The sequence below is a fragment of the Parasteatoda tepidariorum genome, chromosome 11, assembly GCF_982258835.1.
Source record: "Parasteatoda tepidariorum strain Cologne lab strain chromosome 11, Ptep-v5.0, whole genome shotgun sequence".
Lineage (NCBI taxonomy): Eukaryota > Metazoa > Arthropoda > Arachnida > Araneae > Theridiidae > Parasteatoda > Parasteatoda tepidariorum.
In genome coordinates this window covers 11,958,092-11,975,408 of record NC_141765.1, presented here as the reverse complement: position 1 = coordinate 11,975,408, position 17,317 = coordinate 11,958,092, and the positions used below count along the sequence as shown (strand labels likewise).

Here is a 17,317-nt window from a genome sequence, read left to right as displayed (position 1 = left end):
TCCTACTATTATTATGTAAAATAATGAAAAATTATAAATATATGCTTAAACATATATCTTGCATGTTTGGGTAAACGAATTTTATGATTAGGAGTAAAAACTTTTTAATTCATTTAAAAATTTCTCGAGATATGGTGAAATACATAAGAAGTAGATTTAACATTAAGGGGTACAAACTTTGGACCGCACTCCTGACCAAACTATTGGCACCATATTTCCTAGATCGCAGTTTCCCCCCTTTATCTTAGGGATCCGAATCCGTCGAAAAAAATGTATGTTTATTCCGAGAAAGTGTGTATTTGGGTTTGGTTTCGTAGTTTCAAATATTGTCTGCACTAATTAATAAGCACATTTCAGGTCACCCCCTTGAACTTTTAAAATTGAATGTTAGAACGAGAGGATATTGTCATTAGATGATCAAAAGTTATTCAGGGTAGTCCGTTTTTATTTATTTATAATTATTGTTATTATTAGGCACTGTATATAAGACGTTTTGCAAATGCTAAGGTTATTTCCTTAATTTCAATTTGTTTTATTTTTATCCTTCCAGTTCGTACCAATCAAGAAGACAATAGTTATGAAAGATTCAGAATGGATGTCTTGCCCTATATACCATACTTACGCGATATTACACCATCGGATTTCCATTTATTCCTATCATAGCAACATTTATTACGTGGCAAAAACTTTAAAATTAAAGAAGTCCAAAATGCTATCTCCGTGTATTTTGCACAATAACTGATTGATTTTTTATCGATTTGGCATTGAAAATTCGCACACTCGATCGAAAATGGTATTCATAAACGAGGGTAATTAGGTAAATGTAATAAATTAAAATAAAAAACTGATGTGTTTGAACTTAAGGAATTCACTTGAGCAAAAGTTATTAAGGGTGGTCTGTTTTTCATTTTGTGCACTGTACAAGAGAAATAAATAAAAATCATTCAATACCATTTTGCATGCATTGTTTTTCCATGAATGTTACACATTCAAGACCAATATTACTACTGAGGAAGGCACACATTACGGCACATCTTCTGAAACATGAAGTATACATTTATCACAACTTCTAATTATAAGCAATATTTTATTCTTTTTTTGTGTGATTAAAACATGATTTTACATAAACTAAATTTTTTTTAAAAATTTTAGTGAGCGGGGCTTTCCAGATAATGTTGGAACATATGGTTTAGTTTCTGGAATTCTATTCTCCGTTTCCTGCTTTGGGTAAGTAACTTAGATGAATTTAAGAACTTTGCTTTTTGAATTAGATATTGTCCAAGCAGTGTACATGGTTTGTTCGTAAAGTAATTTCGTTTTAAAACATACAATGATCTAACTGGTATAATACATTAAAAAGTCTTAAAATATGTTCCTTCGCATTCATTAATCACTTCCATCGAGATTTCCAGGCATCGAAGGTGTCACAAGAGCATTTTTCTGGGATGTTCTATGAAGTCTCCGGGCTAACTTCTAGAATTCGTCAATTGTCTTGAGAGTTTAAGTGTTGTTGCAAGAAGTCTGAGAGATCCAAGCCAGGACTCAAACGAGTTGTGGAACCATTGGAATCTTTGCACCGGACAGGAACAGGGTCATGAAGATGGCGAAGCGTGCAATGTTCGATGTCATGATGAAGTTTTCAATTATCCGATGTCTGATCGGGACTTCAAAAGTAAATGTTTTTGTTTGTGCCTGAGTTCAGAATGCAGAGCTCGCATCACATTTTAGTCAGTGGTGGTTGTTGATAACCCTCCAGCGGTAACACTCCTCCCTTGCCACTTCAGAGCCTTTAGCAATTGCCTTGTGCTACCTGTAGGCTTAGCATTATGATGTAGAATCATCATCAAAGGAAGTCTTCATGATGAAAAAAAGTATACTTGCTGAGCTTCACACAAAAATTGATATCTATCTAACTTGCGACAATGCAATCTTACTGCATTAGATCGAGTCAAATGGAGAAAGCTTGAAGAGACAGCATTAACTTGAAACTAATATCTCTATAAAGTATGTTGCTGCTTCTAATGCCAGTTTTATTATTTTTTTTTATATCCGTCGTTGAACAGTCGGCCCAATTTTGGGTTTATGACTACTAATGTTCAACCCCCAGAGGTATTGATTTGTTATGAGAACATGGAGAACTTTGTGACTCAACAGATTTAACGTGCACCAGTCACCATTTTACTACACGGGGAGTTCTCGGCCGGCCTGAGATCTAACCCACGAACTCTTGGACATGGGCTCAGTGCCTTACCGACCAGGCTATCCCGGCCCATTTCTAATGCCACTTGCTAATATCAGCAAGCCTGCTTGGTGAAACCAAGCTAATTTAAGGCAGAGGGTGGGTTTTTTTCTTTTTTAGTAGAACCATATATGGCCAAATATACGTCTTTATCCACATACATAAGTCTGCCTTAAATTCGCTTGGTGAAACCAAGCGAATTTAAGGCAGAGGGTGGGTTTTTTTCTTTTTTTAGTAGAACCATATATGGCCAAATATACGTCTTTATCCACATACATAAGTCATAGCCCGGTTTAGAGGGCGTATCCATTCATCCACAGATCGCAATTTTGACTTGAATCAGCAAATAATCAATCTCCGATTCAGTACCCCCAGAGTTATTGATTTGTTATGGAAACTTGGAGGACTTTGTGACCCGACAGAGGTGCTACTATATATCGAAAAATAAAGCAGCTTCTAAAATACTAGCAAAAGATTATATTCTGATACTATGTTTTCTTTACTTCTTATTTTTTAACATGCTTTATGACCAGGTTATTTATTCATTTAATTATCTTGTGATAAAAATTTGTACAAATGTGACACTGTAACTTATCTTTTTCTCTCAATATTAAAATCTCCCATTAGCTGATATTTTTATTAAAAATTTATGCTAATAAAAATTATTGAATTTAAAAAGTAATTTTTTAATAAAATATAGCATATTTATTTTAGTAAATTACGTATATTAAGAGGCCCTCCCTCTCCCGCCTGACCGAGCTCAACTATCGAAAGGGAGGGAAAATTCTAAATATACTTTTAATCTTTATCATTTAATTTTCACAAATAAACTGATGATGGATATTTAATTTATTTGGTAGTATCTTCCAATATATTAAAACTTAAAGCTGCTCCCAATCACAATTTGAAACATAACAATTGCGGCTATTTAGATTCATTATAAATTTTTTGTGACAAAATTATGCTAATACAATTCTGCAACCAACTGTTTTAGGTGGGTAGTTAAATAGTATACAATTGCTAGTTTTTAAATTTTTGATAAGTATCTTTGCTTCTATGCAATTAGCGGTAAAATAATTATTAGTGTCATCCAAATTGGTTTTCCTCAGTTTAAACTGTAATAAAATTAGATGATAAAAATTCTAAAAGCGTGCAGTTTTAAATTACTCAAAATGCATCATTTTATTGCTTTAAAGTGTTGAGGAAAAATTCAGAGAAATTCAAAAAATTGTCAAGATCTATTTCTCCTAATCTTATAAAGCGGCTTTCTTAATTTCTACCTTTTTTAAAAGGTAATATACTGTCTATTAAAACTATATAATCAAACGTTTGTTAGGTACAAAAAATATCAAGAAAACACAAATTAAAGTTTTTACCTAAAACCCAAGATGGCGAGGGTAGAGGTCTCTTAAGCATATTAAACAGTTTATAAGCTAATTACTTATATCACAGCTGTTATATTTTTAAATATCTTAATTGGAATTTGCAAACAGGCGAGTTTGTTTATTATTAAAATTCCCATTTCTTTATATTACCCAATACTCTCTTGGTTTTCCCATCTTTCAAAAACAGTAGATTTTTTTATCATCGGGTTCAAGGTACCAATTTCGATTTACCGTCACATAATAAAATTCCCGCTGGAAGCCTTATCCGGACATGAGAAAAAATAGGTAGTAAAGCATGTTTCTATGGGTGCAGTTATTATACCAAGACACATTATAGTTATACATATCATGCATTGATTAATAAGTTATGTAAGTCACGGATATTTTAGCTTTCCCGAAAACAAGCTAGAAATGAAATGATTTTGCTATCAGTATATCAGTACTTAAACTCATAATTGTCAGTCAAATAAAGTTTGAAAAATTTAGTTATGAAGTTATTTATCAATATTTTATTATTTTGTTTGAAAGTTATAATAAATAAAAAAATGCATCTGTTTTTTTCTTCCAGTGCCTTTTTTGGACCTTCAATTGGTGGCTTTTTAATTGATAGCGTCGGTTATGAATATGCAACTTTTGTAGTTGTCATCGGACAATCTGCAGTGGTATGTTTTTATTTTATTATATGGAATATTAAATGGACTTAATGAAAATTAGGAAAGTGTTGAAAAACCATTTTTCTGTCCATACAATACGTTAAGTTCCAGTCTAAGACTTCCGTAATCTCCGCCTTCAATCTGCATATTTTTAGAATCCTTATCAAAAATGTATTTTAGGGGTCAGGAAATAATATTTAAGTTAAGTAAACAGAAAAATATTATTAAAGCCTGACAAATAATTAACGAGGAAAAAAGATTAAAAACATTAAAACCTAGTGGATTGCTTGAGGAAATAAGAGTTCAAAGGAAGTAGTATAATGGGGATTAATATTAATACCTGGAATTTAACTCGTTAATGTTTCTAATTTGCCTGTATATATATATATATATATATATATATATATATATATATATATATATATATATATATATATATATATATATATATATATATATATATATATATATATATATATATACAAATAACATAGAACAGCCTTTTTTAAAGAAAGTTATATAATTGCCTTTCATCAAATAAATTCTCATGATATAAGTTCTTGAACCATGCAATTAATGAGTGGACCATGAGAAAAGTTAAACTGTTGCATGCATTTAATTTTGAATGAAATAATATTTCAAAACAAAACTTTAAAATGTAGAAACATTTGCATGAATTTATTATAGTTAATTAACGTTTAAATAATTTCAATGAAAGTTTGCTATCGAAAGTTTATGAAAGCTATTGGAACAATGGATCGGCTTCAATTCTGAAATTATGCATCGATAAATTTGAAACTTTTAATGAATAAGCAATTATTTAAAACAAATTTTTTTTCAATTTTGCAACATGAAAATAACCATCTATTTGAAAAGCAAATAAAGAAGAAGAAAATGGAAATGTATGAATCGCTAAGTTTTGCTCAGAAAACCAGGAACTTCTATTTAGTAATTAATAAAATTTTTTGAAAAAAAAAATAATAATAAGAGTGTTAAAAAAAAGAAATTCTTGTTCGAAAATTACAGCCTAACTCGTAACTTTGTTTTTATAATAAATTCAATTAAACTATAAATTTTAGAAGCAGTAAGTGTATGTTTAACTAATAAATGGAAATGGAATACGCTGAATGAAAAAAGAGCTCTTTCTTAAAAGAAAAAATAAACAATTTCAAATAATTAATAATTTAAAATACCATAAAGAATACATACGAATTCTGAATGCAAGCTAAAGCTTTCTAATGGTTTTCAGGCATCAAAATTCCTGATTTGTAAGGAAATGTATCGTGATTCTCTGTATAAATGAGGGTTGAGAAGTTACAAATTGACTCGTTAGTTTTTATGAAAATTTTATGTGTTTGAAAGTATATTTTTATTGAATCTTACTTCATCTGAAACAATAAAAATACTGGAAAATGCTTAATGAAGAAAATTATATCCTAACTGTTTATAATAATAAGAAAAATAATACATCAAAATGGAAATTTTGTATTTTAACTTTGTGTAGTAGCATTTTAATTATAACGTGATAATATTATTTGAAGAAGAGATTTAACGTTGGGAATTCCGGCAATTATGAACCATATTAGCACAAATTACATATACAGTGGTGGCCAAAAGTGTGGACACTTTTTGAAAGTTTCATGTTCTTCAACTTTGTGTGCTTGTAGAATATATTAATTTTCACTTAAATACAAACGTTTATATATCAAATTGAAGGTAATTTAATGTAGAATTTAATAATAAATACAGTATTACAATATTTATATTACAAAAAAAGTTATGCAACTAATAGTAAGATCTATCTTAGATTTGCATTTTTTTAAAGTGATACTTACACAATCAATACTTAGTAGGATAACCCTTATTTTTTAAGACAGCTTCACAGCGTCTTTTCATCGAGTGAACGAGTGTTTGGAGTTTATCTTTCGTAACCACATGGTGCCAAGAATCGATTATAGCTTCAATAAGTTGTCTTTTATTGGATGGACGTTTTTTTCGTACAGGAATTTTCAAACGTCGCCACAAATTTTCAATTGGATTGAGATCAGGGCTGCTTCCTGGCCATGGTAATATATCTATGCCTTTATTTTGAAACCATGCTTTGCATAATTTTGCTGTGTGGCATGGAGCTGAATCCTGCTGAAAAATAAATGGTGCGTTGTTTGGGAAGACATCCCTGATGGAAGGTATCAATTTTGGCTTCAGGACAGTTTCGATGTATTTTTTTGGCATTCAGGATGCCATCAATCACATGAATTCGGCCCACACCATCTGCAGACATACATGCCCAAATCATCACATTTGTTGAGTTTTTTGTAGTTGCTTCAATGCAATCAAGATGAAGTGCTTCACCTATTCTACGTCTCACGTATTTTCTACCATTACTACCAAAGAGCGATATTTTACTCTCATCGCTCCAGATTACTTGCTTCCATTGATTTTCTGACCATTTAATGTGTTCTTTTGCCCACTAAACTCGTTTCTCGCGTTGCTTTTGATTTAAATATGGTTTTTTCCTTGGAATTCTAGCTTGTAGTCCAAATCCTGATAACCTTCTTCTTATTGTTCTTGAACTTACTGCAATACCCGCTGCATTCATTTCACATCTTATGGCATCTGATGAAATTTTTCTATCTTGTAGGCATAGCCGTATAATTTTTCTATCGGCAGTAGCACTTGTGCATTTTTTTCGGCCTGATTTGACTTTATTTTCCACTGATTTCGTTTTTTCATAACGTAAACAGGACTTTTGTACACCAGAACTTCCCCAACAACGCACCACTTATTTTTCAGCAGGATTCAGCTCCATGCCACACAGCAAAAGTATGCAAAACATGGTTTCAAAATAAAGGCATAGATATATTACCATGGCCAGGAAGCAGCCCTGATCTCAATCCAATTGAAAATTTGTGGCGACGTTTGAAAATTCTTGTACGAAAAAAACGTCCATCCAATAAAAGACAACTTATTGAAGCTATAATTGATTCTTGGCACCATGTGGTTACGAAAGATGAACTCCAAACACTCGTTCACTCGATGAAAAGACGCTGTGAAGCTGTCTTAAAAAATAAGGTTTATCCTACTAAGTATTGATTGTGTAAGTATCACTTTAAAAAAATGCAAATCTAAGATAGATCTTACTAATAGTTGCATAATTTTTTTTGTAATATAGATACTGTAATACTGCCTTTATTATTAAATTCTACATCAAATTACCTTCAATTTGATATCTAAACCTTTGTATTAAAGTGAAAATTAATATATTCTACAAGCACACAAAGTTGAAAAACATGAAACTTTCAAAAAGTGTCCACACTTTTGGCCACCACTGTATATATATATATATATATATATATCATGAGTATTTAATTTATTTTAAAATTAAAGAAATTTTGAGTGAAGCCATAATTTAGTAATTCACTAAATTATACTTACATTAAGGTCTTCTAAATTATGGAACACAGTTGTAAGTTACAATTAAATAAACAGGTACACTGTCAAAGCTATTCACCTGAAATATAAGACCGATCTAGCAGGGGAAAAATTAGCATATTTTGGGCATTTTTCCTCTACAAGAAAAATGAATAAAACATAATTCCAAAAAAGATCCTTTATTATGTAACTAAAATTGCTCCCCAGGGGAGAAGTCTTTGAGGTTAAGCTTTAACAATTTAAATACCAACGTCATGTGGTGATACCCAACGATTTGAGGCCATCACCTGGGATAGAACTTTGGTACCATAAACATATAGCTTAGTGTCTTAACTAGTGTGCCATCACACCTCTTATTATTATACAACGAGTAAACTGTAGAAATAAATTTTTAAAAAGCAATACAAAATAAAGTGGCTGATGAAATTTTTTTTTTAATAATATAAATATTAGTTCACTATTTTCAGGTACATTAAAAATAAATTTATAAAATTATTTATAAAATTTTTAAAATGTCCCACGAAAGATTTGCAACACTTTCAAATGGTATAAACAAAAAACTCTTGGATTTTTTTCCATAAATATATCCTTTTAAAAATTGCATTTATGTTATTGCTCTATTTTCAGACTGTGATTCTTGTTTCGAGGTTACTTTACAAGAGAAAAACCAGAAATAAAAAGCCAGAAGGAGAGAAAGTAGGACTGTGATGAAATTATTCTTTCAAAGCTTCATTACTATTCATAGAAGTTACTCAGTGCCTAAATTATTTTTTGAGAAACCTCTTGTATTTAGATATTTACATTTCATCCTTCAGATACATTTAAACTATTTTTAATAAAGTTTCAAAATCTCAGTGGTCTTTGAATTTTATAAAACTCTATTGCCTCATTCGCTTTCTCACCTTTGCTTTGACTAGGCCCCAGCTGTCTTCGGTAACCAAAATGCCGGCAAAAGATAACTCTTATAACTTTTGAGCTATTGTTCGAATTTTTCACTTTGTAAAAATGGCATATTTTTTAAATATTTAGTACAACAACTAAATGTAACCGTGACGGTATATGCTTATTTTGTTGCAAAAGCACATTTTGCTTGAAGAAACCTACAATATTTTCAACAACTTCGGATATATCACCTCTAAAAAGGGGAGTGGGCGAAATTTTGACCAATATAACGGTTAAAAGTTTTGCTACTCAAATGCTACTTTTAAGAGCCACATTATCTGTTCTTTTGAAAGATTTGTTAAATTAAAATAGTATTTGCACAGAAAGTCATAAGCCATCGGCCTAAAGGCAAATTTTGTGATAAGATGAGAAATTTTGATAAAATAAATTATTCCTATTAATTACCTTGCTAATGACCAAACAATTTCTGAATTGTAAGTTAGTACTTTTTTCAAATATTTAGAATTTTTAGATTTTTTTAAAACCAAATTTAGTTTTTCATTCCATTTTGGTTGATGCAAAAGTGTTTAAACGCTAATTTAAAAAAAGAAATAATTTTCGGAAAGTTATGAAAACGAAATTTGAGATTAGGTCGTCAAATTACCATACTTTGCATTTTGCGCCATTTGTTTTAGTCCTTAATAAAATTTTTGTGGAATTAAAAAAAATCCGTATTTTAGGAAATATTCAAAAATAAGGTCGCGTAGATTTTACTCGAATTTTTTTTTTTTTTTTAGACAATATGTTTTAAATTCAAAATATCACTCCAACCATCTGCATTGCTAACCTAGTTACTGATTCTTCAAAAAAATATTAGGTACACTATAGTGCTACTACTTTTTAATTTTACAGGACTCCGTTTATACCTGAACCTAGATTGGGTTAAACTTATAAAAGAGGGAGTAATTATATTTCTTACAATTAAATTCTTACTAATTCGTAATCTACCAATTTTTTTTAAAATTTTGAATTATTCACTAATTAAATAATAAAAAAACGTGTTTAAAAATTATGTACAAATAAGTTACTTTTTTAACTTTAATTCAAAAAGAAAACAAAAGAACAAAGCTCGTTTTGGCATGTTACAATGAAATGTTTCCCACTGATAGAATAATTCATTATTTTTTGGATAAACAAATGTGATATGAAAAAATTTTAAGGACCCGCAAACGATATAAATAACTCAAACATAAATAAGGTGATAAAAAGGGCAAAAATGAAGAAAGTTCTACCGTATTAACGAAATTTAGTTACGCCAATTTCGCAAAAAAATATTTTCTACGAAAGTGCAAAAATTGGCAACTATGAGTTATTGTCAGAGCTGTTAAGTCAGTAGCTTAATGTTTAACTCCGACACCAATCTTTCATGGAGGCTGAATTCTGACTTATAACATACTCTATTAAAAGTTTCACCGAAACCTAAAAATGTTCTAACATTATGACTTGGAAAATGATAATTTCGAATTATATATTTCTATTTATTAATGTAAGATTGGAATTAAATGTTTTCTTTCAAATTAATTCTAATGATACAAAATAGGAGATGAAAAAATAAATTTAAAAAAAAAATACATTTGTATAAAATATAAGAATTGTGCAAAACCATTCCACGAAAAGATATTTATATCTTACACGCAAACTCGCATATTAGAAACATTTTAAAACAGGAAAATTCTGTAATGATTATTCATGAACTGGGGAACTATTACAGATGATAGATTAACTCATTTGCATACATTTTTGACAGGCCAGTTTGCGTACGTTCAATCATTACTTAATCTACATTTAATTAATTATGAAATAACAGGATTGTAATATATTTAAAGTTTATTTGATTAGTATTATTTTCAAATTATTTCGAAAAATACACTTGAAATTTAGATCTTCGTTATTTAACTGTGAACAAAACGGATATCGTAATATAAAGTTGGAAATCATATTTATATCAAATAATATTTTAAAAGAAATATAAGTAAAATTATAAGTATAAATTTCAAAAATTTCTCCATTATAATCAAATTATGCTAATTAAAAGTAATCATTCAAATATTTACAATATTAACACATTTTTGACTGATAACGAGTTAACTCGTCTTTTCATGACCAAACGTTGTTGACCGATGACGAGTTAACTCGCCATTGCGCTTGCATTTCAATTTCAATTTATGAAATGCAGGGTGATAGAATATTGCAGAAGTTTAATGCATCGCGTATCAAAATCAACGTTGCCACTCCAAAAATTCCCTGTGCTCTTGTGTGAGATATATTGGGCTAGCTATATTTATTAGTTTTAATTGCAGGAAAAACAGCTGAACATACTTAAATAATGCTATAGTAAATGAAATACTAGTTCAGTATAGTTAAGATATCATGGTTAAATATCGTATAGATTACACTTTGAGTGGTCATAATTTTTTAAAAGACAAAAATAAGAAACAAAATTCTCTGTATTTTCCCAGTTTGTAAAGAAAAAAAAATCAAAATTCTCTGCATTTTCCCTGTTATTTTAGGTGATTTTTAAATTCCCTGTATTTTCCAGATTTTCAATGTTCTCCCTGTGGAGTGGCAACCCTGAAAAATTATAGCCGGTGACATGACATAATTTCTGTGTAAAATTGCCGGTCAACAAAGTGTTAAAATAAATAGATATAATAATGAAGTATGTTTATCGAGATGAGAATATAATCCAATAGCATGTAGCACTTATTATTGTTTATTATCTTTTCTCAATTGAGAACAAATATTTAGTTGATAGTTTTAGCTAAAATCTTTCCAGTTTACCGAAAGGAGTTGAAAAGAATAAATCTTTGGAGTATTCAAACAAAATAACATTTGGAATAATATTTTTAAACAATAAAAAGCTAAAAACAAATCAAGGCATTAATAACAAACGAATAAAAGTTTTTAATGATTTCGATCAGTTAACATTTGATAAATAATTAAACATGCCTTTTATTAGTTTTAAAAAAGACAGAAATAAGAATAAAAAGTATTCCCCCGCAGACGATTTTTTCCAACAACAAAAGTGTTGAAACAAAAATTCATAATGCTGCAAATACGGATAATAAAAAAAAAACGGTTGACATCACGGTTGTTTCGCTTTTGAAAATTGGATTTTCTCTTTTTTAATAGAAATATGTCACCGGAAAAAAAGAAAAAATTCCGTTAAATTTGAAAAAAAAAAATAATTTTTCAATAATTGTGAATTATATATCAGTAATGGTAACCCAAATTGGCGGTCTGCACGACATATTTTCTTCTTAACACAGAAATAGCATTGACGCCATAGCTGCAAACGTGGATAGGAGAAAATTCAGTAGATACGAAATAATATAAATTTCATGATAACTGTTTCATAATATGCTAAATATTTTACATATAGGGAATTTTTACTGTTATCTGCAATACAAATGGTCTGCAATATTTTTCCATTTATGATAGACATTAAATGAATTTTAAATGTTTTTTTTTTCTTTATGTTAACTCATAATTTTAAATAGTAGTAGACAAGTAATTCATTATTGGTAATTAAAAGATTTTATAACTTAAAAAGGGTGTTCTGAATAAAAATAAACTGAGAATTTTAGAACGAAGAAAAAGAAAGAAAAGCCTTAAACTAATCTCTGTAAATGATGTATGCTTCATTATGCATGAATAATACTTATTTAAATATTCAAGCAAGCAATAAATTGTGAAAAATTTTATTTAAGGGTGATTTTTTGTTGTTGAAAACTTACTCAATTTTAGGGAATTTTCAATACCAGGAGATTTTTTATTATACCAGTAGGCCAGGAGAAACAGGCAAAATCCAGTAGTCTACTGCTAAATCCATTAGAGTTGGAAGCTATAGAAGCATATTAGTATAATTTTTAATGAAATTTAAAAAAAATCTGAACTATGTAAAACCATATCTCGGGCAACTTAAATAAACCGAAATGATCTTTTTTTAAGTGGCAACAGAGTATATCTATTATATATTTCGTGCCATGCTGGTCTTCAACGTTTAATCACTAATAAACATTGACGTAAAGAACATATGAATAGTGTTTTACGTGTTTAGCGGTTTTCGTTCATCAACGTAAGTATATTGGACGAATTTCTTTGTTTATAATAATATTATTTAGTTAAAATACAATTTTAACTAATAAGCATAATTTTTTTCGCATTTACGAATGTATACTATTAATTTAATATTGACATTCGTTTCATAGAATTTTTTCTCACATAACACTAAATATATACATTAAAAAAAGGAATATTCAGCTCAGCTGCGTGCAATGATTAAAATTTTTTCCGATGATTACATTAACGATTTAATAACAAGATAAAAAAATTCCGAAATCAAGAGTAACATACACATACACTAGTTATCATAAATTAAGGAAAAAGACCATAACTCAAAAAGTTACCCCTAGAATTTAATGAAACTAGCGCACATTATAATGCAAATAAAAATGTATAAAATAAATAAAGTATTAACCTGACAATTATGGTGTTACACAAATCAGCTGCAAGAATAGCAAGTGTCTGAGGAGGAGGATTGAGAGCAGCTACACATCTTCCTAAAGCATCTATCTTAACCATACTCGATAGGATTCAAGTCTGGTGATCAAGCTAGCCACTCCTTGCGCTGAATTGTTTCCTGCTGAAGATAATCATCCACCATGTGAGGCCTGGCCTGTGCGGCATCGCGTTATCGTCATGTAGCACGAAATCGTCACCTATTGCACCAGCGTAAAGCCGCACATAAACATCGAGGATGCCATATCTATACAAGTGAGCATTCACGGTTCCACGTGGAAAGACATGCAGGTCTGTGCGTCCACCCAGAGATACCAATTCACACACAGAAGCTGCCTCCATGGTATGCATTTATTTCATGAATAATATTGGGTTCCAGGTTATTTCCAAATCAAACAAAGCCTACTATCACTTTGGAGGCTAAATCTGGACTCATTTGTGAACAGAACAGCCCTCCATTGACATGCTACAAAGCCCACCTCAAACGTTCCCTTCTACTCTAATTTTATGCCCCTGATTATTTGCAGATGATGTCATTCCCTTCCAGTGCCAACAATTTACATATTGATCCCTATAGTTTGGACCCCTTATATATTAATATTGTCCCAATAGTTTGGTCAAAAGAGCTCTCCAAAGTTTGGACACCTTAATATTAATTCTTCTTTTTACATATTTCGCTATATCTCGAGAACTATTTAAATGAATTTAAAAATTTTTGCACACAGTTATAAAATTCGTTTATCCAAAGATAATTCCAGGCAAATAATAACTTCTAGCGAATATTTATTATTTTATTTAATAATGGTCAAAAAATTTTTGAATTGTAAGGTGTAGAATGTTTCGCATCTTTTTAAAGAACATAATTTTACATAGCAAAATACAAACTTTGAGCAAATCGGATGAATAGTTCCTGAGAAATCCAATTTTAAAAGTCTGAAATTTAATTTCTCAGGAACTGTTTAACCAATTTTGTTTAAATTTTGTATTTTATCATGTAAAATTATACTCTTTTTAATGATGCAAAAGTTTGAATACCTTAAAATTCAAAATTGTTTCTACTTCTGCAAAATAAAATATTGACTAAAATTTATTTTTGTATGGAATTATCTTTGGATAAACAAATTTTATAATTGTCTGCAAAAATATTTCAATTCGCTTAGAAATTTCTAGAGATATAGCAAAATATGTAAAAAGTAAAATTAACAGTAATGGGTTAGATCTGAATAAAAATGCATGTTTATTCAGAGAAAGTACGTTTTTGAGACAGATTTCGTAACTTAAAATATTGTTTGCACTTATTAATTAGCATATTTGAGGTCACCATTTTGAGCCAACGTACTGCCTAGTTTTTTTAATTTTGGGTTGAAAACTGAAAAGGTGCATTTTTTAGTCCATTTTCGTATACACACATTTTGAACTGTCCATTTTCAAAAACATGCATTTTGCCCGGCAGTGTTTTAAGAAGTAAGTAAAAGAAAGCTCGTAATTTCCAGTTAAGTTAATAAATTTGGGTTGAAAACTGAAAATGCACATTTTTTGCAGGGTCCATTCTCGTAAACACATACTTTGAGATGTATCCATTTTTGTAAACATGCATTTCGAGATGAGTCCAATATTGTAAGAACAAATTTCCAGCTGCGTCTAGATTAAAAAACTCACCGATGATTTTTTCCAGTTTCTGCTTTAAATACAGAAATGAGAAATCATCATTCCACCTTTATGTTTAACCCTTTACTTAAATCAGTGATAGTTCTTTTGCTTTTGTTCATAATTTAATACAAATCATCTAAAATATGAAAAATATTAATTATTTTTATTTTGTGATTGATTTCGTAGATTTTCTTTAATTGCATGAAACTAAAAACGTCTTCTTACATAAATATTTTTTGTATTTCAGTTGATTTTCTGAAAGATTGTGTCAAATTAAATAATAAGTAGAGTGTTTTTTACTTGCTTAAATATATACATGAATTTTTAAGATATCACTGGTAATACTATTTTTTTATTTTTGATATAATTATTACCGTAATGTTTGTGCACTTAAACTAAAAAATGTTTATTTCTCGAAAACAATTTAACTGATTTCATTCTGATTTTGATTTAAAATTACATAGTTATAAAGTATTATTAGAAAATAAAAAGAACAGCTATATGTAGAGAATAATAATAAAATTGGATTTTAAAATGAAAGAAGGAAATTGCCAATTTAATTGTTTGTAAATTATATATTATTGGATGCAATATGAATTTTTATACAACACAATTCTTTTGAAACAAGTTTAAAACAAAAAAGGGCTTCATATGCTCCAAAAATACTCATAAATGCTTAAAATTATGCATTTTTTTTACAAATATTAATTTTTCAAAATAGATAAGTACATAGTAGGTGATAAAGTCAATGATAAAATTTTTTTTTTAAAAACAGGTGAATAATTATATGCAGCTTTTCTTATTACAGGGTTATATACTTGAAATTTCCATTTACATATCATGTTAAGTATGGTTAAATGTTAAAATGAATTTTAGTTTTTGGATGTCACGTAACAAATGTTTAAAAATTTTTTGAACAGCATTATTTAATTAAAACTAGTTTCAGATGAAAGAATCGGCTTAATATTTTACAGAAATATTAATTTGCGCTTAAACCACAGAGAACATTAAAAGAAATTCACATATCAGTAAAACATAGTGTGTTTTGGAGATAACTAAAAAATTTTTCAAAATGTTTCATAAGTATTCTGGTCATACATAGGCAGTTTTGAAAATATTACACATATTTTTTCAAAAATTAAGTAAATAGATATGTTTTAATATAATATATTTTCTTTAAAAAAGAAGGAGTAGTCAAGAGTGTAGTGTAGTATGTAGGATCTAAAGTGTCTTTGGTTTGGAGTCAAAGGAAATTTTGCAGCAGTTGTAAGAATTTGTAAGAGTTTAGCTAGTTGAAAGTGAGATCCATAAGAAACAAAAGAACTTTTCGATAGCATAAAAATTATTTAAACTAATATTTAAAATTATATAAAAAAATATTGCTCAAATTAGTATTACAACAATACTTAAATTATTGTTCATCACAAACTTAATAAACCACATTTGAACCCATATTTAACTGAGTTTTTTGAAGAAAAAAAAAAAAAAAACACACACACACAGAAAATATTGAAAAATCAATATTGATAAATAAATTAGTAATAAGTTATAATTATTAATTCTAAAACCAAATTTCTTTCTAAGTTATAAAGTTAATTAAAAAAAACATGTGCATAAATTTAATGTATCATTTGTAATAGTTTTCTAGTCCATAAATCTTCACTAAAAAGTTTTTTTTGTCATATATCTCCAAGTGTGACATTGATGCCTAATTTTTTTTCTTAGAATGGTTTTTTAAATTTCAATATTTTGTACAAATATATTTTTCAAAAATTATTTCTTCGACTGTTAAGTTACAATACAACATTTTAAATTAAAGTGCATTTTACTTTAATTGTACATAAAAAAAATCGACATATATATTTTAAAATTAACCTTTACTTAACAATAGTGATACTTCCCAGTGATTTGGTGAAAATTTTTATTGAGTATAGGAGCCGAGCTCTAAGGAAAGTTTGGGGTTGAATATTTCAATTACTGATAATACATCTATTTTAACTTAGAGTAAAAAACTGGAACATCGTACATATACAGTATAAGCTCCAATTATTTGTCAACCATTGTATGAGGGATATCTTAGGAAAAGTAAATTGTTAAATAATTGAAGATGTTTCATTAGGTACAGTTTCAAAGTGCATAATTGTTAGACTAGGCGTAAAATTGTTATTAATAGTGCAAAAAATCTCAACATTATTAAAGTCGTTTTGCTAAAGCAACAAAAACATTTGTGTGTTTGAAATGTTTGTTTTTCTGATACTTGACTTTGGTGATGATTGTGTGAGAACCAGTATTTTCATCATGGTACGTCTGTTGATACTTATAGCCCAACATTAATACAAATAAATTGCGAGAATAAATGGTTGAAAAGCAACTATTTAAGATTCATTTTTACAAGATATAAAATCCTGCACACAACACATGTGATTCATATTAATAAATAAAGGCTAAATGATTTAATATTTTTGATGATAAAGTACAGATTGTATTAAAATAAA

At 28.9% G+C, this 17,317-nt stretch overlaps 1 protein-coding gene across 5 annotated transcripts in view; it reads left to right on the top strand.

The window, feature by feature from the left end:
• The window catches only part of LOC107452122 (MFS-type transporter SLC18B1), an 86,957-nt gene extending 78,394 nt beyond the window's left edge, over positions 1 to 8,563 (top strand). For all 5 annotated transcript variants that reach the window (XM_071187408.1, XM_087155469.1, XM_087155470.1 and 2 more), the window contains 3 exons: positions 1,153 to 1,227; positions 4,193 to 4,286; positions 8,337 to 8,563. In XM_071187408.1, coding sequence (XP_071043509.1) covers positions 1,153 to 1,227; positions 4,193 to 4,286; positions 8,337 to 8,417 — 250 coding nt within the window. In that variant the 3' untranslated portion in view covers positions 8,418 to 8,563. The remainder of the gene's footprint in view (positions 1 to 1,152; positions 1,228 to 4,192; positions 4,287 to 8,336) is intronic.
• Positions 8,564 to 17,317: the final 8,754 nt, after the last annotated feature.